The sequence below is a fragment of the Panthera onca genome, chromosome B3 (genome assembly GCF_046562875.1).
Source record: "Panthera onca isolate mPanOnc1 chromosome B3, mPanOnc1 haplotype 2, whole genome shotgun sequence".
Classification (NCBI taxonomy): domain Eukaryota; kingdom Metazoa; phylum Chordata; class Mammalia; order Carnivora; family Felidae; genus Panthera; species Panthera onca.
In genome coordinates, this window is record NC_138344.1 from 37,858,832 (window position 1) to 37,886,781 (window position 27,950).

Sequence of the window (27,950 nt, forward strand, 5' to 3'; positions counted from 1 at the left end):
TTAAGTTTTTTATACAAGTGTTACAAAATTGTTTAAGGAAACCGATCATATAAAAGTTATGCATTTAGTTTACTTTGATATGGTCAGCCAACCCATAGTCTCTGCGATTTACATTTTGCACACATTCATGAGTGGAATCATATTCCTGCTTTCTTGTTCGTCTGTTATCCACCAGTCCTGAAAAGCAGGGTGGAATCTTTCTTTGCAGTCTTGACTATAACTTCAAATGTGTGCATCAAGCTGTCCTGCCTCTTCTGACTTTCTAACGGGTCGTCACTTTCCAACATTTACAGTTCTTTTGCCACCTTCTGTTAGGATCCAGGAGGGTTTTTTTTTTTTTTTTTACAAGGAGTGTTATGCTGTGTGTGTTCACCCTTGCCACTCTCTAGGTTTCTCTTGACATTTGTTCTTTTCTACTTAAATCTCGTATCTTCTTAGGGCCATACCTGGTGTTGTCCCCAGGTAGAGAGAATCTGAAATCTCATAACAAAACTAAGGAAGACTTTGGTTTTTCATTTTGCTCCCATCTGTACTGATTGAAATTTTAAGTCATGTAAACATACTACATTTACTTCTGAATGTCAAGAGAGTTCTCTAAGAATGGGGTCATGGACAGTTTTTTTCCTTATACTTTTCTGCATGAAAAAACTGAATAGATGTGATTAAAAATAAAATCCGAAGAGGTTTGGGTGACAACAGTGATATATGTCACACGTATCCCTCAAAAAAATAAAGAAAAGGAAATTTTGGTTGTGTCTGTGTCCAGTGTGAAATCACTATATTTCATCATTGAAACCTGTTGCATTAGAAAAACAGACACTCTGCCCTATGGTCTAAATGTTCCTAATGGTCTGGGAGGGGGAAGGGTGGGCATAGATATTTCAGGCTCTGCCTTCTCCTCTGTAAGCCAGGTATCAACCTACTGTGCTGATTGCTTCTTGCTTAGGGATTTAAGGAATAGATTGTCTTCAATATGTCACCATTTACCAATCTTTACCAAATTGTAGGATTATATTGTTCTCTGCATTTTGAAGAGTTTTTAGAGAACTCAAAGAAAAAAAAAAAAGACCCGAGTAATTAATCAATAACCATTATGTCACAGCACTGTGTTGAGTATAACTGTTAGATTGTTCATGCTTTGTCTCTACTAAACAAATGTTAATTGGTATCAATTAACAAAGTCAAGGCAGAAAGCTATCTAAAAGAAGCCAAGAGATCATTTATAGTAGTAGCACAATAAACAAACACAATTTTTTTTTAAATAAAAGAAACACTTCAAATTCTTTTTCTTTTCTCAGGCAGTGGAATAATTAGACTGCCACCTCAGGTAAAAATGCTGAAAAGCAAGTGTTAAGTCCAAGAGGAGGGATTTCCTTGAACTTTAGAGGCAGACTTTAAATTTTTTTTTAAGTTTATTTATTTATTTGAGAGAGACAGAGACAGCACTAGTGGGGGAGGGGTAGAGAAAGTGGAAGACAGAATCCCAAGCAGGCTCTGCGATGTCAGCCGAGAGCCCTACACGGGGCTCGAACCCACAAAACCACGAGATCACGACCTGAGCCGAGACCTGAGCCAAAAGCAAGAGTCGGAAGCTTAACCGACTGAGCCACCCAGGCGCCCCTAGAGGCAGACTTTAAATGGCAGTGAACTTTTTGCACACTTTTAACTTAAGAGTTGTGACAGGCATAGGAATGATGGAAAAAGTCTTCTAGCCAAGACCCTAGCCCTTTCTGATCTTCTCAAGGCATCAAGAGAGAATGTAAACTGTTTGGTGGATAGAAACGAATTCTTGGATGGGCAAGAGAGAGTTGGAGAAGTAATGCCTTGTGTAGCAGACATCAGCGCTGGCAGGAGAAGTCATGGCAAGTGGCACAGGTTCCAACAGAAATGGCCTGTGGGTACGTTTCTGCCTTCCTTCAAGAATGGGTTCTAATGGTGGGAAGGTTAGAGTCAAGAGAAGAATGGGCATGCTTCATCAGTGACAAACAGACACGGACAGTCATCACAGATGGACGTGTCTGCAGCTGGCTGGTCCTGCCAGTCACACTTTTGATCCTGTTAACGAGACCCTGAGGCTTCTAGAGGAAATGCAGCTATGGACGGGACAATTGCTCAAGAACCTGGTTTCCTGGGAAATATTAAACCCTTTTTGAAATTCCTTGTCTTTACAGAGACTCATGTGGAATTGGGACCATCGATGAAAATGGAGAAACCTTGGGAGAAGATTCTGAAAGAAGAGGACTCCAGTCTCTCTCAGGCAGTGCCTTCAAATGGTGTAGGTGTGGGGCGTGTATGTACGTCAGCAAATGAGTTTCAGACCTTTTGAAAGAATAGCCCTGGTTTGGGAATGGGGTTACAGAATTGAACAGTGCCTGTTTGAGAACAAAGGGATTATACCTCCCTACCTTCTTGGATGATATTCCAGTAAAGACCTGTTCTCCAAGGAAACACACTCTTGGACATCAAATAGACCACTCAGGCACGGGGAAGCTATGGGTTTGGAGTCAGCTAAAGCATAACTGTAGTACATCTGTCACAGAGAATGCCACACTTGGGAGCACTTCACACTTAGAGCTGGAAAAGACATGTCTCTCAAGAGGAAGGCTTCCCAAATTAAAGCAGTGCATCAGCATTGTGGGATCCATTGAGCAGGTAAAGACAAAGCTGCTTCACAGCCTGCTAGGAATAAGAGCCCTGATTAAAGGTCAGGCCAGCCTTCAGATTCCGGTTTCTTCTGCTATTTTTCCTTTACTATTTATCTCCATGAACTTGTCTGCAATTATCTGTCACCGACCTTCTTTCTCTCCGCCTACCTTCCTTCTTTCTATTCCTTCCTTCTTTTCTTTCCTTCCTCCCACTCTCCCTCCCTTTCTCCCTCCCTTTCTCCCTTTCTCCCTTTTTTTTTTTTTGTTCTTTTTGTTTTTAAGATATGCTGTACTCCCAACATGATGTTGCTGAATATCAATGTTGTTTTCCTTCTAGTGGAGATGGCTCTCTGTTATGCCATCCGCATGCTCTCCTGGTCCTTCCTGAGCTCCTGGCCACACCTTCACCAGGGCCCAAACCTGTGGCATTGTTTAGCATCCTGCTCTAACTAACTAAATCGACTAGCTGGGAAATGCTCTTCATCATCTGCAAAGTGTTACTACTAATGAGGTAATTTTGAGAGTTTCTGGAGCAGTAATTTAGGCAGAACTCTGAATTTAAAACAAACGAACAAACAAACAAAACCCAGGAAGGCAAGACGATGATTACATATGCAGGTAAGCTATAAGTGGGAAGCAAAAAAGATAGGCCCAGTATTACCTCCTAAATTTTAGAAATAACTGCCACAATGAAAAACTCTAGGAAAAAAAGGCATGTACTTCTAAGATGAATGTCTTTATGAAAAATGTTCTTTTCACACATGTGGACAGCATGTGGATGCAGGATTAAACCATATCTGAGGATCCCTAAATTAGATATAACCAAGATCTCCTGGTGGTAAATGGTCAAGTATATGGGATAATCCAACATGGATATCATCTTTAGGGAAGGATTTGCCTAGAAGGACAGACTAAAATTGCTTTTGAATCCATAAACTGATGTTCAGTTTCTCCAAAACTCAAACATATCCATGATTAATTAGCTTTGGCAGCACTGTTGTGTGAAAAAGAATAAATTCTTCCTGCCATTAGGGCTCTATTTGAGTGCTTACATTCAGAGTATGAGTGAAGTGACTCTCAGAGATGGAACTTTCATTCTTTCCTGAAAACCAGGGAGGCCATTGGTCTGGCCTGTTCTTTAATAATTGTTAACAGTCTGAAATGTGTTAAGCTTTGTACAAAACAGATATCAGTACCTCAGATTGTCAGCACTATTTGAAAGATATAAATAATATTCAGAGAGAGTAGCTGACCTAATCAGGATTTAGGGATTCAGCATAATTACAGTCCTGAATTTTAGAGCATGAAGGCCTTGCCTTTTTTGTTTGTTTGTTTGTTTGTTTGTTTGTTTGTTTGTTTTACTCAATAGGCTATTATGGGCTTGGAGAAACGAGCCTTGGCCCTACAGTCTGACTCACCTAGGTTCGAGTCCAAGCTCTGCCGCTGTCTGCCACACATTCCTGGGCAAGTTACCATCTGCTATGGATTGAATGTTTGTGTCTCCATAACATTTGTATGTTGAAGCCCAGTTCTTGGTGTGATGGTGTTTGGAGGTGGGGCCTCTAAAAAATAATTAGGTCATGAAGGTGGAGGCTTCATGATGAGATTAATGCCCTTATAAGAAGAGAGACAAGACAGATGATTTCTCTGTCATGTGAAAATATAGGAAGAAGGTGGCTGTTTGCAGAGCAGGAAGAGGGCCCTCAACACAACCTAACCACACTGGCACCCTAATCTTGCACTTCCAGCCTCCAGAACTTGGAGAAATAAATGTTTGTTGTGTAAGCCCCCCACCTTATGTCATTTTGTTACGGTGGTCCAAGCTACGACAACATCCTCTCTGAATTTAAATGTTTCACATCTCTAAAAATGATAGATCCCTGCAGAGTTGCTGTGAAGATCATAATATGTGTAAAGAGCCTTTCACAGTGTCTTACCTCCAGTCATGTTTAGGTTATTAGTGTGGATGAGGAAACAGGCTCAGAGAGGTTAGGTGATTTGCCCAAGATCACATAACTAGTCACCTTTCCCTTCCCCCATACCATCCATGCCCAAAGCCCTAACTGTCCAGAACGTCCTGTAAGACCCCTTACCAAGCTGTGCTCTCCTTGTTCAACCTTCCTTTTACTACTACCTCCTTCATCAGAGCTGACCTGGTCTGGACCTGCTATTTCTTTCTTGTTTGGAAAGTGGCCTGTTCAACTAACCCCTATGAACATGCTAATGAACCATGGCATGGAAGAAAAGTGAGGGATTTGAAGTGAGAAGACATAGGATCTAGGCTGTTACCACGTTACTACATGGCCTTGGGAAGTCACCTCTCCTGTGGGCTGTTTCCATTAGGGGATCATTCAAGGTGCTTCTGATTTTGATACCCTAAGTGTCTCTGACTTAAAGTGATTTTGACACCCTAGGTCTCTCTGACCTATTAATTGGTATGTGTTGTTTAATAAACTCCTGGAGTTAGCAGAGCCAGCAAATTGAAGATATATCTTCAATTGAGTCATTTCATGTACTATAAGAAAGACCTAGGGATTTTTTCCCCTCTATTTTTTAAATAGGAAGCTCTTTCTAGAAATTTACAAACCAGTAGAGGAAGAGCTGTTTACACCAACTATACGTACAGGTGGTCACGGGGAGAGAACCCCAAAGAGTGATATTCCAGTATTTCAGGGTCTGCAAATCCCCCAAAACAGTTCTCAGTTCGTAAGACCTAGAAACTGCATTTAAGCTATAACTGTCAATTAAAAATGAGAGTCAGAGTCCCTAAGCTTTATAAAGAGGATAAAAGGCAAAAACAGAGAATTCACTGAGCAGAGACATACAAAGGGAGAGAATTGTGTGTAAAGGCCGCTCGGATGAGTGGCAATTTTCTAGGGCTAATTTCTGCAATCGCTTTGAAAGATATATTTATTCAAACGAGTCTTCCTGAACTCTGAAACACTTTCTGAGGAGAAAAAAATGTTCCTGTGGAACAAAAACACTCAATGGATCAAATTCTGGTTGAAGATCAAACAGAACAAAATCAGGAAGACTTTTTTAAAATAGACGGTGTATATGTCAAATGTGAACTTTCCTTTTCTAGAGACCCATCTCACTTTACTCTGCATTGATTTCATTTTTTCTGCTACCTTTCTAATATTTTCTGAGAGCATGTGACATAGATAAGGACCACTGAGGACAATTATGACTGATGGTTGGAACCTGCCAGGGATATGTACAGGGAACCTGGCAGAAGGGGAATGGAAAGAAGCCTGTGTTCCTATATTCCTGAGAAAAGAACCATCATCATCTTCTCTATGGGTAAAGGAATAAGAGTGAGCCTCCCAAAGGACCTGTGTTATCACCAAAGTAAAGCTTGACATTATAGTTTTCTTGGGAAAAATGTGTACATAGCAAGTCTGGTGATCCCAGATGGCTAAAAGATACTTGCAAAATTCTTATAACACCCCACCTTTTCACATTTGCTAAACCTACATATGTATTCCACTTTATTTTCATTCATAGCACTCATCACTGCCTGACATTATATTAAATATCTGCCTTCCTCACCAGAATATAAGTCCCAAGAGGGCAAAGACTTGGTTTGTTTTGTTCACTGCTGTATCCCCAGTGCCTAGTACACTTCCTGGCACATGGTAAAAGGTGAACAAAGATTAGTGGAAGGAAGGAAGGAAGGAATGAAGGAAGGAAGGAAGGAAGGAAGGAAGGAGTGAATAGTACAATTTAAATTCATAGCCACTTGGGCTGGATTTACAGCACAAAACTGTTCTGTGATCATACAAGTTATTTGCAAACTCACAGCTTGAGTTTTGAAACACCAGCAGACCACTTGGATCTGAAAATGTCCATACCCTTGACCAAGAAATGGTCAAGTAGCTTATGGGTTGCCTGGGTGGCTTAGCTGGTTAAGTGTTCAACTCTTGATTTTGGCTCAGGTCATGATGTCAGGGCCATGAGATTGAGCCCCATGTTGGGCTCTATGCTATGCGTGGAGCCTGCTTAAGATTCTGTCTCTCCCTCTCCCTCTACCCTTCCCACTCACGTGCTCTTGCTTCCTCTTTCTCTAAAAAAAAGTAGCTTAAATAGTACAAAGATTTATGTACAAATATGAAAAATGTTCATGGCAGTTTGATTTATAACAGGAAATTTTTAATTGCTTATTAATAACTAAAATAATTATTATAATTAAAATAATTATTATATTAATGATTATAATATAAAATATAAAATACATATATAAAATAATATATATTTTATATAATAATATATAAATAAAATATAAAATAATTATAATTATTATAATATAATTATTATTATATTATATTATATTATTATAATAATATAAATAATGACATTTATAATTTAATATCTAACAATTGGATAATAGCTAAGAAAATTATGGTATATCTTTAAGACAGAATATTATGTAGCCATTAAAAACATTTTATAAAGACTTTTAAGTCATATGTATAAAAGCTTATGATAAATTGTTGGGAGAAAAGAGATAGAGCACAGTTGAATATACTGTATGATACCAATAGTGGGCCAAGCCAAAAATTTAAATAATGCCAAAGGGTTATGGTATTACAGGAAATTTTTTTTTTTTGGATACTTTGGCATTTTTTCCCTCCTTTCTGAACTTCCCAAATTTTCTGTGAATGATCAGATCACACTCTCATGAGTGAAAAAGATAAAGTAAAAAAATTAAGATTATTTTGTGGCTTACTGATAACCTAACATTTTTTTCTGGTTCATATAAGTAAAATTGCTAGTCACATGCAATAGCAATGTACATTTAGGTGATGTCATGAAGAGAGGTAAAGACAATTTGTCATTTACTTCTTGCAAGAAAAAAATTGTTTTGCACATAAAGCTGTATAATTTTAATTCACTTTGAAAGTTTCATGCCAAAAATGCATTAAGTGAGGGTGGCAGTTTCTAATGAATCAGACAAAATGGAAATTGTTTTAAAAGATGCCACAGTTTTTGTTTCTGTTTTTGTAATCTTCTTCCTTTCCTTCCTTTAAGAATGTAAATTAAATGAGGTTTCAGGAGGGAAAGTGAATCTAAAAGAGGAAAGAACAGTTCTAGACTTCTTTCTGAATCTCATCTTGTATCTCCAGGCTACAGGGCTCTCTAATTCTTGCCAAAGTATGACCTGCCCTCTCTTTAACCCTTTAGGGCAAGACAAGAAAGGAGACAGGTTTGTGCTGGGCACAAAACCCACCAGGGAGGCACGCCGCACTCTTCAAGAAGTAGGCTTATTTGGGGGAGCCTGGGTGGCTCAGTCAGTTAAGCATCCAACTTCCGCTCAGGACATGATCTCACAGTCGGTAAGTTCAGGCCCTGTGTCGGCTTCTGTGCTGACAGCTCAGAGCCTGGGTCCTGCTTCAGATTCCGTGTGTGTGTCTCTCTCTCTACTGCCCCTCCCCTGCTCATGCTCTGTCTCTCTCTCTCTCTCTCTCAAAAACTAAATTAAAAAACATAAAAAAATTTAAATAAAAAAAAGAAGTAGACGTATTTGGAAAAATGTCTATTCATGTCCTCTGCCAGTTTTTAATTGGATTATTTGTGTTTTTTGGGGTGTTGAGTTGTATAAGTTCTTTATATGTTTTGCATATTAACCCCTTATTGGATATATCATTTGCAAATATTTTATCCCATTCAATAGGTTGCCTTTTTTGTTTTGTTGATGGTTTCCTTTGCTGTGCAGAAGCTTTTTATTTTGTTGTAGTCACAATAGTTTAATTTTGTTTTTGTTCCCCTTGCCAGAGGAGACCTATATCTAGAAAAATGTTTCCACAGCCAGTGTCAAATAAATTACTACCTAGGTTTTCTTCTAGAAGACATCCAGATAGCCAGCAGACATATGAAAAGATGCTCAGCATCACTAATTATCAGGGAAATGCAAATCAAAACCACAATGAGATATCACCTCACACCTGTCAGAATGACTAAAATTAAAAAAAAAAAAAAACATAAGAAATAACAGTGTTGGCAAGGATGTGGAGAAAAAGGAACCCTCTTGCACTGTTGGTGGGAATGCAAATTGGTAGAGCCACTGTGGAAAACGGTACGGAATTTCCTCAAAAATATTAAAAATAGAATTACCATATGATACTGTGTATTCACCCAAAGAAATGAATGGAATATTCATACACACAATGGAATATTCATATTCACACACAATGGAATATTACTTAACCATAAGAAAGAATCTTGCCATTTGCAATGATGTGTACAGATCTAGAGGGTGTAATGTCAAACAGAGAAAGACAAATACCATATAATTTCACTCATATATGCAATTTAAGAAACAAATGAACCAACGAAGAAAAGAGACAAAAAAACCCCACCAGACTCTTAAATATAGAGAACTGATGGTTATTAGAGGGGAGGTTTGTGGGGGGATGGGTGAAATAGATGAAGGGGATTAAAAGTACCCATGTGATGAGCCACTGGGTAATGAATACACTGGTTGAATCACTATATTGTATGCCTGAAACTAACTTAACACTGTATGTTAATTACACTTCAATAAAAATAAAAAAAGAAGTAGGCTTATTTCTTTTAGTAGATAGGGCACATTAAACCTAAAGCTGCTCCTAGATACCCCCCCCCCCCACCGCTGGTTTTCAGAGTATATATTTTTAAACTTGAAACACTTTGTTCAGAAACCATATAATCTGATGCTAAACGGGTACACACTTAACACAGCTGCTGTGGTGTGCGAGGCCTGGAGCCCCACCTATTGGGCACTTCGGCCTCTCTCCTTTTCCTGGGGGTCTTGGATTGAGTGTTATGGGGATATGGAAGTTCTGTAGAAAATGAATCTGGTCTAATCCCTTCCTTATACAGATGGGGGAAGTGAGACTAGATGGGGTGGTGTCACTGTAACACATGTTGCCTGATTAAAATAGTTCAGCTGACTCACCTGTAAAATAATCACAATTTTTTAACATAAGGATCAAGGGCATATGTTGGAGAGATACTAAAGAGAGTAATAATGTAACAACAGGACCCCAAAATTGACATTAAAAGGTTATCCCCCAAACCTATTCTTTCTATATCAAAGGTGATTTTACAGCAGAGGTATGACTTATGAAATAGGATTTTCCTTTCCTTTTTCTTCTTTAATTTGGAAAAAGTTTTGAAAATACAGAAAAGTACAGAGAATAAAATAAAAAACTACCACGGGCAGTTGTTAATCTTTTGTCTTCTTTGCTTTGTGTATAACATATACTGTTATCTATCTATCCATGGCTCATAAACAAGAAAGCAAGCTACAAAAGTCCAGTAGCTTAAACTGGGGGAATCTCCATGCGGATGATTTAGATAACATTAGATAATACAGAATACATATAATATATATGATATATATATGTATGTATATATATATGAAACAAAGAAGACAAGAGTATATATAAACATTGTATGTTTTAAGAGTATATTTTAAATATTTATAATTATTATTATAAAATTCAGATATGCTTAAATTGTTTATATATTTATATACATATGGAAATTTAAAAAATCAACACATAAAGTACAGTTGAAATCCTCTCTGTATTCCTTTTTAGCTCATTCCTCTCCTTTCCCCATTTCCGGAAGCAAACACACTCATGAATTTAATCTGGACCCTTGTGTCCAATAAATACATTTGTTTGCTTCTTTTACCCACAAAGTAGATTTTTCATTATCAAAATATTAGTTGAAATTAATTGGATCTTAACATAGCTGTTAGCATGCCTGCCTTGAGATAATAAATTGATGTTTTGCTGAGGGAGGCAATTTTAGCAACTTTAAGCCTTTAACTAGATCCCTGAAAATAAAGACCTCAGATTTCTTGAAATAACTACAAACTCTTCCACTGTTTATTATCTTCTTCCTTGGATCCTTGTGCAGAGCCTGACTGACTCAAATTTACCCTTCCACTTCTTGAGTGTTGGTTATTTGGTTAATGTTCTAGAAGACAGAAAAGGCTCTTAAGGTCACAGCCAATGAAAGCAGACATGACAGGCACCATCCTGAGGGTGAAGGAAACAAACAAAAAAATACACCAGAAATGGGTTCTCTGCATACCAGACACCGGGTAGAGAAAATGTTAGATTACATTAGGAAGGCGGAGATATAGTATCGCTTAGAAGGATTTCCATAAAAAATGATTGAAAGTTTAAAAAATTTCTAATGCTTTGAGGCTCTGGCAGTCACAGAGTCTAGTTCTTCGTCCTGGCTCTGTCACTTCCTAGTTGGATGCCCTTAACTTCTCTGTGTTCGGGTCCTTCCAGTAAAATGAGAATAATAGTACGTGCTGCATAGAGTTGTTGTGAAATGAAGTGAGCTAATCCACGTCAAGCCTAGGAACAGTGCCCCCCACAGAGGCGGCACATGACACATGTATGCTGCTAGTCATACTAGTAGTGGTGGTGGTAGTGGTTGTAGTAGTGGTAGTTACTAGCCGTAGTAGTTATAGTCATGGTAGTAGTAACATTTGGAAAACTAGCCCATGTGGAAGATCATGACCTTGTGTGTGGGAGGGTACAGACTCCGGAACCTCACTGTGTCCTCTGGATCCTCCACACAGTTGGTAAAAACCAATTGTGTGGGCCTGGGGACAACGACACTACAGCATATTTGGTGGGCGTAGACGGTGCACAATCAACTTTAGCTGTTATGCATATTCCAGATACAGAATGCCTTCGTGTTCTTAAGGCACGTCCTATTTTTTTTTTTTTTCAACTTTTTTTTTTTATTTATTTTTGGGACAGAGAGAGACAGAGCATGAACGGGGGAGGGGCAGAGAGAGAGGGAGACACAGACTCGGAAACAGGCTCCAGGCTCCGAGCCATCAGCCCAGAGCCTGACGCGGGGCTCGAACTCACGGACCGCGAGATCGTGACCTGGCTGAAGTCGGACGCTTAACCGACTGCGCCACCCAGGCGCCCCTGAAATTCTTTTTTGAGAAGATCCCCAGAGGAAAGGAGGCCTAGAAGATGTCCTTAAAAATAGACCAGTGGGGGTGCTTGGGTGGCTCAGTCAGTTAATTGTCCAACTCTTGATTTTGGCTTAGGTCATGATCTCATGGTTTGTGAAATCCAGCCCCACATCTGGCTCTATGCCAACAGGGCAGGGCCTGCTTGGGATTCTCTCTCTCCCTCTCTTTCTGCCCGTTCTCTGCTCATGCTCAGTTTCTCGAAATAAATAAATAAACTTAAAAAAAATAGACCAGTGAATTCTGATAACAAGTGCTTTACAGTTCTAAAGCATTTCTGCACATATTAACAGTACCAACCTTCATAAGAAACCTATGAGAAAGGAGCTATTATCCCCCCTTGTCAGAGGAAGAGGTGAGGCACTGAAAATTTCAGTGACTTGCTCAAAATTCCTATATTAGGAGGAGAATCCAGCTCTTTCCTGCTTCTAGTTCAGAACTTTTATTACTCATACAGACTCTGGTGGAATGTTCCTTGCTGGCACGTACTTGTCTTTGTGGGAACAATTTCATTCCTCCAACTTCTTTGTTACCTTATTAGTTTTAGGCAGCTTAATTCTAAATCCCATACCCTTAGCAATTATGTTCATAGGCAGTCTGTGTGTGCGTGTGCACGTGTGTATGAATGCACACGTACTCACCCATGCACACACACAAGTGCATGCTGGGGGGGCAAGTGAATTTTTTTCATTTTGTATTTCTTTTTAGTGTACTTTTAAAAGATGAGAATCTCAGATTGAAGTTGAAGACCATTGTGATTGAGCCAGATTTTGAGTATGCTAAATCACTTTTCTGGATTGAAACCTGAGAAGTAATTCAGTCCAAACTGAAAGGGAGTGATTTTTCACATTAAATGAACCTTTTTTTTTTTTCCTTTTCTGAAAACATGATCTAATGTCTTTTATAAAAGGAGAGCCAAAGAACTTCTGTTGCAGTCTCCAGCTGTCAAACCTGCCTCCCATACTTTTGCCCTGCAGCAAAAGGCAGGGACATCAGGTGACAAACCCCAAATTTCAACTAGTCACACAAATTACAGACCTTCCTATCATGATGTCCTCTTGACCTTTTGCCTTTCCCCTACAATGAAGAATGAGACACAGTTTAAATCAAAATGACTCTCATGGGCAATTTTACAAAACAAATAGAAGCACAGAGCCTCCCCCCACCCCCTCCCCCCCAGTTCCCCCCGCTGGGCCAGCCTGTTCCCTCTCTCCATGCAGGCAGGAGCTAATAATTAGAAAGACCTTTCCCACCCCAGACAATGCTGCTCTGCTTGCCAAGAGCCCTGTTTGACTTGAGGAAAGAGTTTGACAAAGTAAATATTTACAAAAACAGCTAGAGTCAGATGCCAAGTCCCGCTTCTGGGGAACACTTAAAGAAGTATTTACAAGAAAAGGCTTCTCCGTGGGGCACCACACTGCCCGGTGGGGATGCTGATTCAAGGTCCATTCTGGCTCTATCAGTGTTTCTGTTAGCCTTTTCCATGCCAGGACGCTTTTCACAGAGTATATGAATAATTACATTTACCATTGAAGAGTCAACTCAGAAATGTACCAATTCGGGACCACAGGAAAGAGTCTTTAAATGTTACTGCTCCAGCACTAGGGAGAAAGCTTTGTGAAGTCAACAGAGAGGAAATTAAAAGGCAGGGCTAATTAGCACTGGGAAAACGTCATTATTAAAAAAAAAATTTTTTTTATTTTTGGAGATAGATCGATTACCGCACGAGACCTAGTCATGTTTGTATTACCTGTAGATCTGTTGTCTATAACACTGTGGGACTTGAGAGCTCAAACATGGTGAGAATCAAAACAGGTGCCCCCGCCTGTTCCCATTATGCACATTAGCCCGTGGCCTGTGCACAGCCTGTTAAACAGCTGAATTTGAAACAATCATGGTGCAGGCCAAACATTAGCCCGAAGGCCTGTCTGTCTAGGGATTTGGCCATTTACATTGAATTTTTTTTTTTTACCCACATTTTTCATGAAACACAAATATTTGCCATGGCAACTGGGGTGTCACATGACATGCTGGTACATAAACAGCTTGGAAATCTCTTAAGGGGGCACAGCCCACCAGTGCTGCAAATCCAGGGAAAACATCTTGAGGAAGATTTGGGCGTTAAGATGAAGGTCTGGGAAGAGCAGGTAACAGTCTATGTAGACACAGTAGGATTCATTTCTTCTCTGCCACTCTTCCTTTTCTCTTTCTTCCTTCTTTTTTTTTTTTTTCCTAATGGGAGCAGCTGTAAATATGACCACATAGGGTAAGCCCAGAAAAAGACACTGCCAGCTGTCTCCTTTTTCTGGTGAAAAGTTTCAATTATCACAACTCTGTGGCTCATAAACATAAGAAAGCAAGCTTCAAAAGTCCAGCACCTTTAAACCCAGAGAATCTCCATGAGGATTAATTATGTTGTACTGTGAGCTCCTAATGTCAGAGAATACAGAATTTCTTCTCTTTCCTCATTAGGATATCTGGACAAAACTGGAGAGCTTGCTTTTTAGCCTGTGCTTAAAGACAAATGAAGTCGAGTAAAACCTCATAATAACATACCCTATGCAATGTGAATTTGGATACAAAGCAATAGCTATTGTATTCCAGACTCCTGGACCAGCTAGCGATATAGGTTGGCCCAGTCATTTAGTTAATGTGACAATAATGTGACATGCTTGAATTTTTTAAGACCCCACTGATAATGTAATGCTAGAGTTTACTTATACAGCAATCCCCCTCTAAAAATCAAATGCATCTCAACAGCTGAAGTATTTATTTCTATGTCAGTGGTACAATTCTATCAGATGTGTGCACTACCAAAAACCTCACTGAGAATATTGTAAATAACAACAGTTTTCTTTTGTTAGAAGGATGAATACCTTTGATGTTTGTTTCTTGGCAGAGACCTTCTTCACTTCCACTGGAATCAGCTGTGGTTTCTGAGGTGTACCGAAAGGGGCTGTGGACAGAGGCGATGCAATGTTACCTCTTCCAGAAAAAGGCTGAGTCATTGGGTGGATGTTATTGGGTTTGCCACTTGAAAGTCAAATGGCTCTGACACCCTTTGACTGTTCACTCTCAGCCCTGCCTGTATCAATTCAATCAAACATTTGTGATCACGGACTTCAAAAGGAAAGCAAAAAGCAAGGGAGGGCAACTGTTCCATCAGAATAGAAGATCAGCTCGTTTTATGCAAACTGCCCAGATGAAAAGGCAAATTTTAAAATAGCAGGCAAATTAGAGAGTAATATTTGTCATATAAAAATGTTTCACTATAAGATCTTTTTAAATAGCCATATTCCCAAGTTCATTTAATAGGTTACAATATAACTACCTGTGCTGGACTATTCTGTGTAGTCAGTAAAAAAGACAATTCTGAAGAATTTAAATGGCTTGGGGGAAATAATACAAGTGAAAGAACACAGTAAATATTACTTTTGAAATAATATTTATAATAACAATATTAATGAAATCTATAAGCAACAACTTTTAGAGCACACATCCGGTCCATAGGTGGGTAGGTCTACCTGCTAGACAGACAGTGCTCGGGAGAGAAACCACATCTCTCCTCTTGCCTGGCAGCAAATCCAACTGCCCTTTACAAATAGCTCAAGTCTGACTTGAGGGGATTCAAGTCAGGGGAGAAATTCTCAGGGGAGAAAAATCCTTACCCTACTGTCTCCAAGAAAGAAAACAAAAATAATTAAACAGTTAACTGAGTCAAAAGAGTGAGGTTTTTTCCCAACTGTCTTAGCGCACCCCTTCTCTGTCCATTTTGTAATAACCATCTTAGAAAGGACAGATACTGGTCAAAAACAGCACCTCAGTATACAATTTGGAATCCCACCATGAGCTCCCAACTCTCTCACATTGTCTCAAGTTGGCTGCAAGCAATTTCTTCAGCCATCTCTTAAAAAGTAGCACGAATTCCAGAGTCTTGTCACTAAAATTCACCTCCACCAAAGGCAACTTGGTTTGACCTGCTTTTCAGACTTCCTGGCTGCCAGCAAGACTCCCTGACTGTAAAACTGACCAGCACCCTCCCTAAGCTTGGGCAGTGAAGACTCCATTCTAAGCCTGTAAGTTTTGCCTTGACCTCTGTACTCTCCTGCCCTCCCACTTCTGAAGACCAGTCCACACCCTGTACTCAGGCTGCTTTAAATCCACAGATTCACCTGTAAAGGCTACTATTCCTATTGTCTGCAGGCTCAGTATACTTTTTGTTAAACTATCAGGCTCCTGCAGACAAGTGGGATCTTTGGTTAAATTCCCATGTTCAGACAAAACAGCAGCTTGACAAGTTTTTAAGTAGGCATAATTTCTAGAGCATTTTAGTAAAATTTTAATGAAATTTGGTAGAATAAAGATCTAAAAGATTTGTAATTTCATATGGATAATCCACAGTTAATGGTATATCTAAAAAGTTTTTAAACATTTTTCTTAGTTACTTGCAGAAATTCTGTCACTAAATTATAACTCTATGTGGCCTTAGATTTTATGGGACACATATATTTGAAGAATGTGTCTGCATTTTCAATGGAATTGTATCATAAGGTACTGCCTATATTTTGTTACCTGATTTCCCTTCTGGAAAATGTTTATCTGTATGATAAACTTTGCTGGAGTTAATGTCAGGGGGGAAAAAAATCTTGTCTTTCTGGACAAACCTGTATGCTTTTATGGTAGTTACTGATATGTACCTGCCCAATAGCCATCCCCCTTTCTTTCTTGCTAATTTTAGAACTTCATTTTTTTTTTCAATCTGTCCAGCTCCTAGGGTTGCCAGATTTAGCAAAAAAAAAAAAAAAAAAAAAAAAAAAAATTTAGAGGACATACAGTTAAATTTTAATTTTAGGTAAACAACAAATAATGTTTTAGTATAAATATGCCCCAAATAGTAAATATATTTAATATCCAACAAAGAACAGAATTTTCATGGATGGATTGGACTAAGCATAACTTACTATATGAAGAATTTAGTGTAAATATGTCCCAAATCCTAGCCCTAAGCCTAAACCTAACCCTATCTCTGGACCCTCACTTTCCCAGCCTTTCTTATAGCTAACAGTAGCCACGTGACCAGTGAGATGTAAGGGGAAAATCTATCAGGGCTTCTGGGAAGAGACTGATTGTTTTCCCCTCTCCCTGCCTTGAATGTGTACATCAAGGCCCAGATCTGCAAGAGCCGTGGAAGAGCCATGAGGTGGCAAGCATGAGGATGAAATCAAACATGCTAAAGAAGGTAAAGCAGAAAGAGAGCTGTTGCAATTCTTTTGATGAGTACCACCAGCCCTATGCTGCCTGCTTCCTGATTTCTTATGTGTGAGACCGAGGAACTCCTCATTGTTTAAGCCACTGTTAAGTGAGGATTTCTGATATTGCAGTCCCATACATTCCTGGCTAGTACTCCTCCCTTTCTTTGTCTTATGGCCTGTGGTAGGGCCTCAAGGACAATGTTCAATGATGGTGGCAGTAGTGGTCATTCTTGAACTGTCTCTGCTTTTAATGGAAAGATAGAATCCTCCTAAAGCTGGACTACTGAGAATATTGTTGGCCCTGGGGTTTTGGTTGAACAAGGCAATAATCAGGGTCAGAAAATCCTCTTCTACTTCTACTCTGCTCAAAGATTTTCACCTATTTATTAATGTTGAATTGCATTACATGATTTTTTTAATTTTCCCATATATGGAGATGATCATAGGATTTTTCTTTTCTAATCTGTTAATGTGGTGAATTGTGTTGTTTGGTTTTTCTAATGTTGAGTCTTCCTCACATCCTTCCTTATCATGATGAAGGTAAAAAAGCATACTGCTAACTTTTATTTGGAATGTTTGCCTCTGTGTTCCCGAGATCGACCTATGTATTCTTTTTAATTTTTTTTTAATGTTTATTTTTGAGAGAGAGAGAAAGAGAGAGACAGAGCACGAGTAGGGGGAGGGGCAGAGAGAGAAGGACACAGAATCTGAAACAGGCTCCAGGCTCTGAGCTGTCAGTGCAGAGCCTGACGCAGGGCTTGAACTCACTAACTGTGAGATCATGACCTGAGCCAAAGTCGGACACTCAACTGACTGAGACACACAGGTGCCCCAACCCATGTATTTTTTTATTGCACTGTCCTCATCCAGTTTTGGTAGCATAGCTATAGTAGCTTCATAAAATCAGTTGGCAAGCTTTTCTTCTTTTCTTTTTCTATGAAATGGTTTAAGATGATGATTAGTGATCCTTTAAAGTTAGTAGAACTTGCCTATAAAAGGGCCTGAGGACTTTTTCCTTCTGGTATATTTCTGTGTGCATACATGTGTGCACACACCCACATGTGTTGTTTAACACAGAAATCTATTTTTGATTACCAGTTCAAAAGATCTAATGGCATCATTTTCTTCGAGTTTCCTGCTTTTTTTTGAGTTAATTTTGACAATTTTGATTTCTCAAGGAAAATTCTCATTTCAGTAAAAAATACATGGCATAAAGTTATCATACGACAATTTTAAAAAAATTCTATGTATCTTTGTTCATCTTAATATTATTTCTTTGTGCCTTCTCTTTTTTAATTTCAGATTTATTGAGGCATAATTGACATACAAAATTGTAAGATATTTAAAGTGTACATTGTGGGAGTTTGAGAACACACACACACACACACACACACATTGTGGAAGAATTCCTTCCCATCTAGTTAACACGTACATCATCTCACATATTTATTTATTTATTTATTTTAAAAAAATTTTTAAACATTTATTTATTTTTGAGAAGAGAGAGACAGAGCATGAGTGGGGGAGGAGAAAGGAAGAGGGAGACACAGAATCTGAAACAGGCTCCAGGCTCTGAGCTGTCAGCACAGAGCCTGACACGGGGCTCAAACTCACGGACCGTGAGATCATGACCTGAGCCGAAGTCGGACGCTAAACCGACTGAGCCACCCAGGTGCCCCTCACATATTTATTTATTTTTTAAAAATTAATGGGAACATTTAAGTTCTCTCTTAGCAAATGTCAATTATACACTATATCATTATCAACTATAGTCACCATGTTTTACATCAGATCTTCAGACATTATTCATTTCATAGTGGAAAGTTTGTACCCTTTACCAACCTGTATCCACTTCTCAATCCCTGGCACTCACTTTTATATTCTCTGTTTCTATATATTTGACATTTAAAAAATTCCACATATAAGTGATACCATGCAGCATTTGTCTTTCTGTGCCTGGCTTATTTCACTCAGCATAATACCCTCCAGATTCATGTTGTCCCCTCCATGTTGTCACAAATGGCAGGATTTCCTTCTTTTTTAAGGCTGAATAACATTATATTATGTTATATTATTTATATAACATTATTTATATAATATTATTTATATTATAAATATTTATATAATATTATTTATATTATAAATATTTATATTATATTATATTATATTATATTATATTATATTATATATTATATTACATTATATTCACACTCACACACACACACAAATCTATGTCACATTTCCTTTTGCCATTCATCCATCCACAGACACTTAAATAGTGTCCATATCTTGGCTATTATGAATACTGCAGTGAAAACGGGAATACACACCTCTTGAGATAATGATTTTTGTTTCCTTTGGCTGTATACCCAGAAGTGGGATTGCTGATCAGATGGTAGTTCTACTTTTAATTTCTAGCGAAACTTGTATATTATTTCCCCTAGTGGCTTTACTAGTTTACATTTTCCCCAGCAGTATGCAATGATTCCCTTTTCTCCACCACCTGCAAACATTTGTTCTCTTGTCTTTTTGAGGCCAACCATTGTGACAGGTGTGAGGGATATCTCATTGTGGTTGTGATTTGCATTTCCCTAAGGATTAGTGATGTTGAGCACCTTTTCACATCCCTGTTGGCCCTTTGTCTTCTTTGGAAAAATGTCTGTTCAGGTCCTTTCCCTATTTTTTAATTGGGTTATTTGGGTTTTTTGCTATTGAATTGTATGTGCTTCTTAATGTATTTTGTATATTAACCTTTTATTGGATTTGTGGGTTGCAAGTATTTTATCCCATTTCAAAAGTTGTGTTTCCATTTTGTTGGTGGTTTCTTTTTCTGTGCAGAAGCTTTTTACTTTGATGTCGACTCATTTATTTATTTTGGCTTTTGTTATCCCTTGCTTTTGGTTTAAATCCAAAATATCATTGAGCTTACCCCTGTGCTTTCTTAGGAGTTTTATGGCTTCAGGTCTTATGTTGAAGTCTTTAATCCATTTTGAGTTAATTTTTGTGTATAAGATTGTGGTCTGGTTTCATTCTTTTCAATGTGGAGGTACAGTTTTCCCAACACCATTTGTTGATGAGGTTATCCTTTTTGCCATTGTATGTTCTTGGATCCTTTGTCAAAACTTAATTGACCATAAAAACATGGTTTTATTCCTGGGCTCTTTGTTCTATTGATTTATGTGTCTGTTTTTAATGTCAATACCATACTGTTTTGATAACTAAAGATTTGTAATATAGTTTGGAGTCGGGAAGTATGACACCTTCAGCTTTTTTCTTTTTCAGGATTGCTTTCTCTATTCAGAGTTTCTGAGTATTAGGAATTATTTCTTCTATCCCTGTAAAAAAAAAAATGCCATTGGAATGGCAAGTCTTAGAGATTGCTTTGGGTGGTATGGCTATTTTAACAAGATTAGTTTTTCCAATTCATGAATTTGAAATATATTTCCATTTACTTGTGTCTTCTTCAATTTCCTTCATCAATGTTTTATAGTTTTCAGATCTTTCACATGCTTGGTTAAATTTATTCCTTCCTAAGTATTTTATTCTTTTTTGATGCTATTGTAAATGGGATTATTTTCTTAATTTCTCTTTCTGATAGTTTATTGTTAGTGTATAGAAATGCAACTGATTTTTGTATATTGATTTTGTATCCTACAGCTTTACTGAATTCATTTATTACTTCTAACCATTTTTTGGTGGTGTATTTAGAATTTTATATATAGAATATGTCATTTTCAGAGACAATTTTACTTCTTCCTTTCTGATTTAAATATCTTTCATTTCTTTTTCTTGCCTAGTTGCCTTGGCTAGGACTTCCAGAACTATGTTGAATAAAAGTTGCAAGAGTGGGCATCCTAGTCATATTCCTGATCTTAGGGAAAAAAAACTTTTAGCTTTTGTTCATTGAGTATAATGTTAGCTGTGGGGTGTCATATATGGCTTTTATGATGTTGAAATTGCTTTTATATCCAATTTGTTGAGAGTTTTTATTATGCAAGGATATTGAATATTGTCAAATGCTTTTTCTGTATCCATTGAGATGATCATATGATTTTCATCCTTCATTTTGTTAATGTAGTATATTGCATGTGTTGATTTGTATATGTTGAACCATCCTTGCATCCAGGAATAAATCATACTTGATCATGGTGTATGGGCCTATATATGCATTGTTAAATTCAATTGGCTAATATTTTACTGAGAATTTTTTGTATCTATGTTTATCAGGAATATTGGCCTGTAATTTTCTTTTCTTGTCTGCTTTGGTATGAGGGTAACGCTGGCTTCATAAAATGAGTTTGGAAGTTCTCCTCTTCTATTTTTTGGAAGAATTTGAGAAGGGTTGGTATAAATTTTCTTTAAATGCTTGGCAGAATTCACCAGTGAAGTCATCTGATCCTGGACTTTGCTTCACTGGGAAGTTTTGATTACTGATTCATTCTCCTTACTAGTAATTGTTCTCTTCAGATTTTCTATTTCTTCATGATTCAAACTTGGTAAGTTTACGTTTCTAGGAATTCATCCATTTCATCTAGGTTATCTAATTTTTCATGTATAACTGTTCATATAATTTCTTATGATCCTTAGTATTTCTGTGTCATCATTTGTAATGTCTCCCCTTTCATTTTGATTTTATTTGAGTCTTCTCTCTTTTTCTTTCTTAGTTTGTCTAGCTAGAGGTTTGTCAATTTGGTTTATCTTTTCAAAACACTAGCTCTTGGTTTCATTGATATTTTTTCTTGTCGTGCTTGTCTCTATTTTATTTATTTCCACTCTGATCTTTGTTATTTCCTTCCTTATAACTTTGGACTTAGTTTGTTCTTCTTTTTCTAGTTCTTTGAGGTATAAAGTTAGGTTGTTTATTTGAGATCTTTCTGTTTTCTTAGTATATATGTTTATTGCTATGAACTTAGAACTGCTTTTGTTGCATCCTGTATGTTTTGGCATGTTATGTTTGAATTTTTGTCTCAAGGTATTTTTTAATTTCCCTTTTGATTTCTCCTTCGACCCATTGGTTGTTTAAATTGCACATATTTGTGAATTTTCCAGTTTTTCTCTTGTAATTGATTTCTAGTTTCATACCATTGTGGTTAGAAAAGAAGCTTGGTATGATTTTAACTATCTTAAAAATATTAAGACTTGTTTTAATTTGTATTTCCCTAGTATCTAATGATGTTAAGCATGCTTTCATTTACCAATCTACCATCTGTATATCTTCTTTGGTAAAATTTCTGTTCTAGTCTTTTGTCCAATAGGTGATTGGGTTATTTAGTTTCTTATTGAGTTTCAGTAAGAGTTCTTTGTATATTCTGGACAAAAATTCTTTGTCAAATATGTGTTTTGAAATATTAACTCCTCATCTGTAGCTTTTCTTTTCATTTTCTTAATATTGTCTTTCAAAGAGAGGAAATTTTAAATTTTGATGAAGTCCAATATGTTAATTTTTTACTTTTATGGATTTGTGGTATTTAAGAAATCTTTGCCTAATCTGAGGAAACAAAAAATTTCCCCCTTTGTTTTCTTCTAAAAGCTTTTTTTAGTTTTAGGCTTTACATTTAGTTCTATGATCTATTCCAAGTAAATTTTTATACATGGTGCAAGGTATGGGTCAAGGTTCTCTAAATAACTATCTTCAACTGTTTCAGCACCATTTGCTGAAAAGATTATCCTTTCTCCATTGAATTGCCTTCATGTCCTTGTTTAGAATAAATTGACCATGTTTGTGTAGGTTTACTCCTGAACTCTCTGCTTTGTTCTATTGATCTCAATATTCATCCTTTTGCTAATACCACACTGTCTTGATAACTAGAACTTTATACTAACTCAAATAACCTAAGTTCTCCAACGTTACTTTTCTTTTTCAAAATTATTTTGCGGGGCGCCTGGGTGGCCCAGTCGGCTAAGCGTCCGACTTCGGCTCAGGTCATGATCTCCCAGTTCGTGAGTTGGCGCCCCGCGTCTGGCTCTGGGCTGATGGCTTGGAGCCTGGAGCCTGCTTCAAATTCTATGTCTCCCTCTCTCTCTCTGCTCCTGCCCTGCTCACACTCGGTCTCTCTCTCCTTCAAAAATAAATAAAAATATTTAAAAAAAAATTATTTTGCATCTTTGCTTTTCCATATAAATTTTAGAATTGGCTTGTCAGTTTCTACCCATATATTCGATTGATCTTAATATGGATTGCATTGAATTAATAGACAACTTTGGATGATTAACATAACAATATAGAGTCTTCTAATTCATGAACGTGGCTTACCTTTGACCCCAAGATCAAGAGTCACGTGCTCTATTGACTGAACATGCCAGGGACCCTGGCATTGTTTTTTAAAATTCAATTTCCGGGGCCCCTGGGTGGCTCAGTCGGTTAAGTGGCCGAGGTCCGTGAGTTCGAGCCCCGCGTCGGGCTCTGTGCTGACAGCTCAGAGCCTGGAGCCTGTTTTGGATTCTGTGTCTCCCTCTCTCTGACCCTCCCCCATTCATGCTCTGTCTCTCTCTGTCTCAAAAATAAATAAACGTTAAAAAAAATAAAATAAAATAAAAAATAAAATTCAATTTCCAATTGTTGATTTCTAGTATATAGAAATTCAATTAATTTTTATATATTAATCTGATATCCTGAAACCATGTTAAACTCTCTTATTCATTCTCTTAGTGCTTTTTTGTAGATTATTTCAAATGTTCTTTGTAGTTATCATGCTGTTTACAAATAGAGACAGTTTAAATTTTATTTTCTATCTGCATACCTTTATTCTTTTTCTTACCTCATTGTATTGGCAAGGACCTTCCATGCAATGTTAAATAGATGTGGTGAAAGTAGACATCTTTGCCTTGTTTCTGATCTTACATAGAAAGCAGTTGATCTTTCACTATTAAGTATGATTTTAGCTGTAGGTGTCCTATATTAGGCTGAGAAAGTTCCTTTATATTATATTTCCCTTAGGTTTTTTAAAATTATTATTTAATGCATGTTGAATTTTATTTTGTTTTTATTTGTTGAGATGGAGATGGTCATATGGTTTTTCTTCTTCACTTGGTTGATACAATGATTTACATTGATTGATTTTTAAATGTTGCAACAGTCTTGCATTCTTAGGATAAACCCTACATGGTCATGATGTATTATTTCTTTAATATTGTGGGATTCCAATTTGCTCATATTTGTGGGACATTTTTATATCTATTTTCATGAAGAAGAATAGGCTGTGGTTTTCTTGTCCTCTAATGTCTGTCTAGTTGTGATATCAGGGTGATGCTGGCTTCATAAAATGGTCTGAGGAGTGTTGTATTCTATTTTCTAGAAGAATTTGTAGTAGAATTGGTAATATTTCTTTCTTGTTTGGTAGAATTCACCAGGGATGCCATCTGGAACTTGTGTTTTCTTTCTAAGAAAGTTTTTAAGTGCAAATTAAATTTCCTTAATAGATATAGGACTAATCAGGTTATCTATTTCTTCTTGATGAGCTTCAGTAGCATGTGTCTTTTAAAGAATTTGTCCATTAGTCTAAGGTGTCCAATTTATGGGCGTAAAGGTATTTATAATGTTCCCATATCAACCTTTAAATATCTATAGGATTTGTAATGATGACTCCTCTTTCATTCATGATAGTGGTAATTTGTTCCTTCTCTCTTTTTATCTTTGGTAGTCCTTTGTTAGGCTAGAGGTTTACCAAGTTTGTTGATATTTTCCAAGAAACAGATTTGGTTTCAGTAATTTTCTCTATTTTTATCTATTCTCAATTTCATTGCTTTTTACCTTCATTTCTTTTTTATTTTTTAAATTTGAAAAACAAATTTAATGTTTTTATTTATTTTGAGAGAGAGAGACAGACAGAGGACAAGCAGGGGAGGAGCAGAGAGAGTGGGAGACACAGAATCTGAAGCAGGGTCCAGGCTCTGAGCTGTTAGCACAGAGCCCAAGGCAGGGCTCGAGCTCATGAACTGCAAGAGCAGGACCTGAGCCAAAGTCAGACACTTAACTGACTGAGCCACCTAGCTGCTCCTTTACTTTCATTTCTATTATTTACTTCTTTCTGCTTGCTTTGGGTATAATTTGCTTTTCTTTTCCTAGATTCTTGAAGTAGGAACTTAGATAATTAGTTAGAGATCTATCTTCCTTTCTAGTATAAGCATCTAATGCTATAATTTTCTCTATAAATAGTATTTTAGTTGCATTCTATAAATTTTGATATGTTTTATTTTCATTCAATTAAAATATTTAATACTTTATTATTATTATTATTATTATTATTTTTTTTAATAATGATTTCAGGAATAAAATTTAGTGATTCATCACTTACATATAACACCCAGTGCTCATCCCAGCAAGTGTCCTGCTTAATGTCCCTTACCCATTTAGCCCATCCCCCCACTCACCACCCTGCCAACAACCCTCAGTTTATTCTCTGTATTTAAGAGTCTCTTATGGTTTGTCTCCCTCTCTGTTTTTATATTATTTTTGCTTCACTTCCCTTATGTTCATCTGTTTTGTTTCTTAAATTCCATATGAGTGAAGTCATATGATATTTGTCTTTCTCTGACTGACTTATTTCTCTTAACATAATACACTCTAGTTCCATCCACATTGTTGCAAATGGCAAGATTTCATTCTTTTTGATCGCCAAGTGTGTGTGTGTGTGTGTGTGTGTGTGTGTGTGTGTGTATAGACCACATCTTTATCCATTCAGCAGTTGATGGACATTTGGGCTCTTTCCATAATTTGGCTATTGTTGATAGTGCAGCTATAAACATTGGGGTGCATGTGCCCCTTCAGACTAGCACTCCTGTATCCTTTGGATAAATACCTAGTAGTGCAATTGCTGGGTCTTAGGGTAGTTCTATTTTTAATTTTTTGAGGAACCTCCCTACAGTTTTCCAGAGTGGCTTCACCAGTTTGGATTCCCACCAGCAGTGCAAAAGGGTTCCTCTTTCTCTGCATCTTCATCAACATCTGTTGTTGCCTGACTTGTTAATTTTAGCCACATCTTGCCAGATGTGAGGTGATATCTCTCTGTGGTTTTGATTTGTACTTCCCCGATGATGAGTGATGTTAAGCATCTTTTCATGTGTCTGTTAGCCATCTGGATGTCTTCTTTGGAAAAGTGTCTATTCATGTCTTTTGTTGTATTATTTGTTTTTTGGGTATTGAGTTTGATAAGTTCTTTATAGATTTTGGATACTAACCCTTTATCTGATATGTCATTTGCAAATATCTTCTCCCATTCTGTTGGTTGCCTTTTAGTTTTGCTGATTGTTTCCTTTGCTGTGCAGAAGCTTTTGATCTTGATGAGGTCCCAATAGTTCATTTTTGCTTTTGTTTCCCTTGCCTATGGAGACGTGCCAAGTAACAAGTTGCCGCAGCCACGGTCAAAGAGGTTGTTGCCTGTTTTCTCCTCTAGGATTTTGATGGCTTTCTGTCTTACATTTAGGTTTTATCCATTCTGAGTTTGTTTTTGTATATGGTGTAAGAAAGTGGTCCAGGCTGATCCTTCTGCGTGTTGTTGTCCAATTTCTCAACACCATTTGTTGAAGAGACTGTCTTTTTTCCATTGGATATTCTTTCCTGCTTTGTCAAAGATTAGTTGGGCATGAATTTGTGGGTCCATTTCTGGGTTCTCTATTCTGTTCCATTGACCTATGTGTCTGTTTTTGTGCCAGTTCCATACTGTCTTGATGATAACAGCTTTGTAATATAGCTTGAAGTCTGGAACTGTGATGCCTCCAGACTTGGTTTTCTTTTTCAGAATTGCTTTGGCTATTCGGGGTCTTTTCTGGTTCCATACAAATTTTAGGATTGTTTGTTCTAGCTCTGTGAAGAATGCTCGTGTTATTTTAATAGGGATTGCATTGAATATGTAGATTGCTTTGGGTAGTGTTGACATTTAACAATATTCTTCCAATCCATGAGCATGGAATGTTTTTCCATTTTTTTGTGTCTTCTTCAATTTGTTTCATAAGCTTTCTATGGTTTTTAGTGTATAGATTTTTCACTTCTTTGTTGAGGTTTATTCCTAGGTATTTTATGGGTTTTGGTGCAATTGTAAATGGAATCAATTCCTTGATTTCTCTTTCTGCTGCTTCATTATTGGTATATAGAAATGCAACTGATTTCTGTACATTCATTTTATATCCTGCAACTCTGCCGAATTCATGTATCAGTTCTAGCAGTTTTTTGGTGGAGTCTTTTGGGTTTTCCACATAGAGTATCATGTTGTCTGTGAATACTGAAAGTTTGATTTCCTCCTTGCTGATTTGGATGCCTTTTGTTTCTTTGTGTTGTCTGATTGCTGAGGCTAGGACTTCCAACACCAAGTTGAATAACAGTGGTGAGAGTGGACATCCTTGTTGTGTTCTTGGCTTTAGCGGGAAGCTCTCAGTTTTTCCCCACTGAGGATAATAGTAGTGGTGAGTCTTTCATATATGGCCTTTATGATCTTGAAGTATGATCCTTCTATCCCTACTTTCTTAAGGGTTTTTATCAAGAAAAGATGCTGTATTTTGTCAAATGCTTTTTCTGCATCAATTCAAAATATTCTTAAATGTCCTCGTGATTTACTCTTTGGCTAATGAGTTACTTAAAAGTATGTTCTTTAATTTGTAAATATTTGGGAAATTTTCTAGATATTTTTCTCTAATTCATGTCTGGTTTAACTATGCTATAGTCAGAGATATATTTTGTAAAATTTCAGTTCCTTTAAGTTTCATAAGATTTTTTTTATGGTTCAGAATAATCTATTTTGTTGAATGTGCATTTGAAATGAGTGAGCATTCTACTGTTTGTTTTAATTCCTTAAATGTGTTAAAATAGGTTGTTAATGTTCAAGTTATCTATATTGTTATTGATTTTTGCCTCAAGTATTTTGAATCTCTGTTATTAGGTACATACACGGGATTCTTTTGTCTTTTTGCTGAATTGGACTTTTTATCATTGATATCCCTCTTTATTCTTGCTACTGTGTCATTTGTCTGATATTAATAGAGGCAATTTAGATTTTTTGGATTATTTTTTGCATGGTATAGCTTTCCCATCGATCTCCTTTTTATTACTTTTAAATTTACATTTAA

The 27,950-nt window shown here is 37.1% G+C and overlaps 1 protein-coding gene and 1 long non-coding RNA gene across 6 annotated transcripts in view; one reads left to right on the top strand and one right to left on the bottom strand.

The window, feature by feature from the left end:
* Window positions 1-27,950, bottom strand: part of IQCH (IQ motif containing H) — a 213,408-nt gene that overhangs the window by 101,959 nt on the left and 83,499 nt on the right. For all 5 annotated transcript variants that reach the window (XM_078448762.2, XM_078448763.2, XM_078448761.2 and 2 more), the window contains 2 exons: window positions 14,517-14,596; window positions 12,679-12,717 (listed from right to left, as the gene is read on the bottom strand). In XM_078448762.2, coding sequence (XP_078304888.2) covers window positions 12,679-12,717; window positions 14,517-14,596 — 119 coding nt within the window. The remainder of the gene's footprint in view (window positions 1-12,678; window positions 12,718-14,516; window positions 14,597-27,950) is intronic.
* Window positions 7,105-27,950, top strand: part of LOC144616714 (uncharacterized) — a 44,271-nt gene continuing 23,425 nt past the window's right edge. Inside the window, exon 1 of the long non-coding RNA XR_013556335.2 lies at window positions 7,105-7,981. This is a non-coding gene — a long non-coding RNA (uncharacterized LOC144616714). The remainder of the gene's footprint in view (window positions 7,982-27,950) is intronic.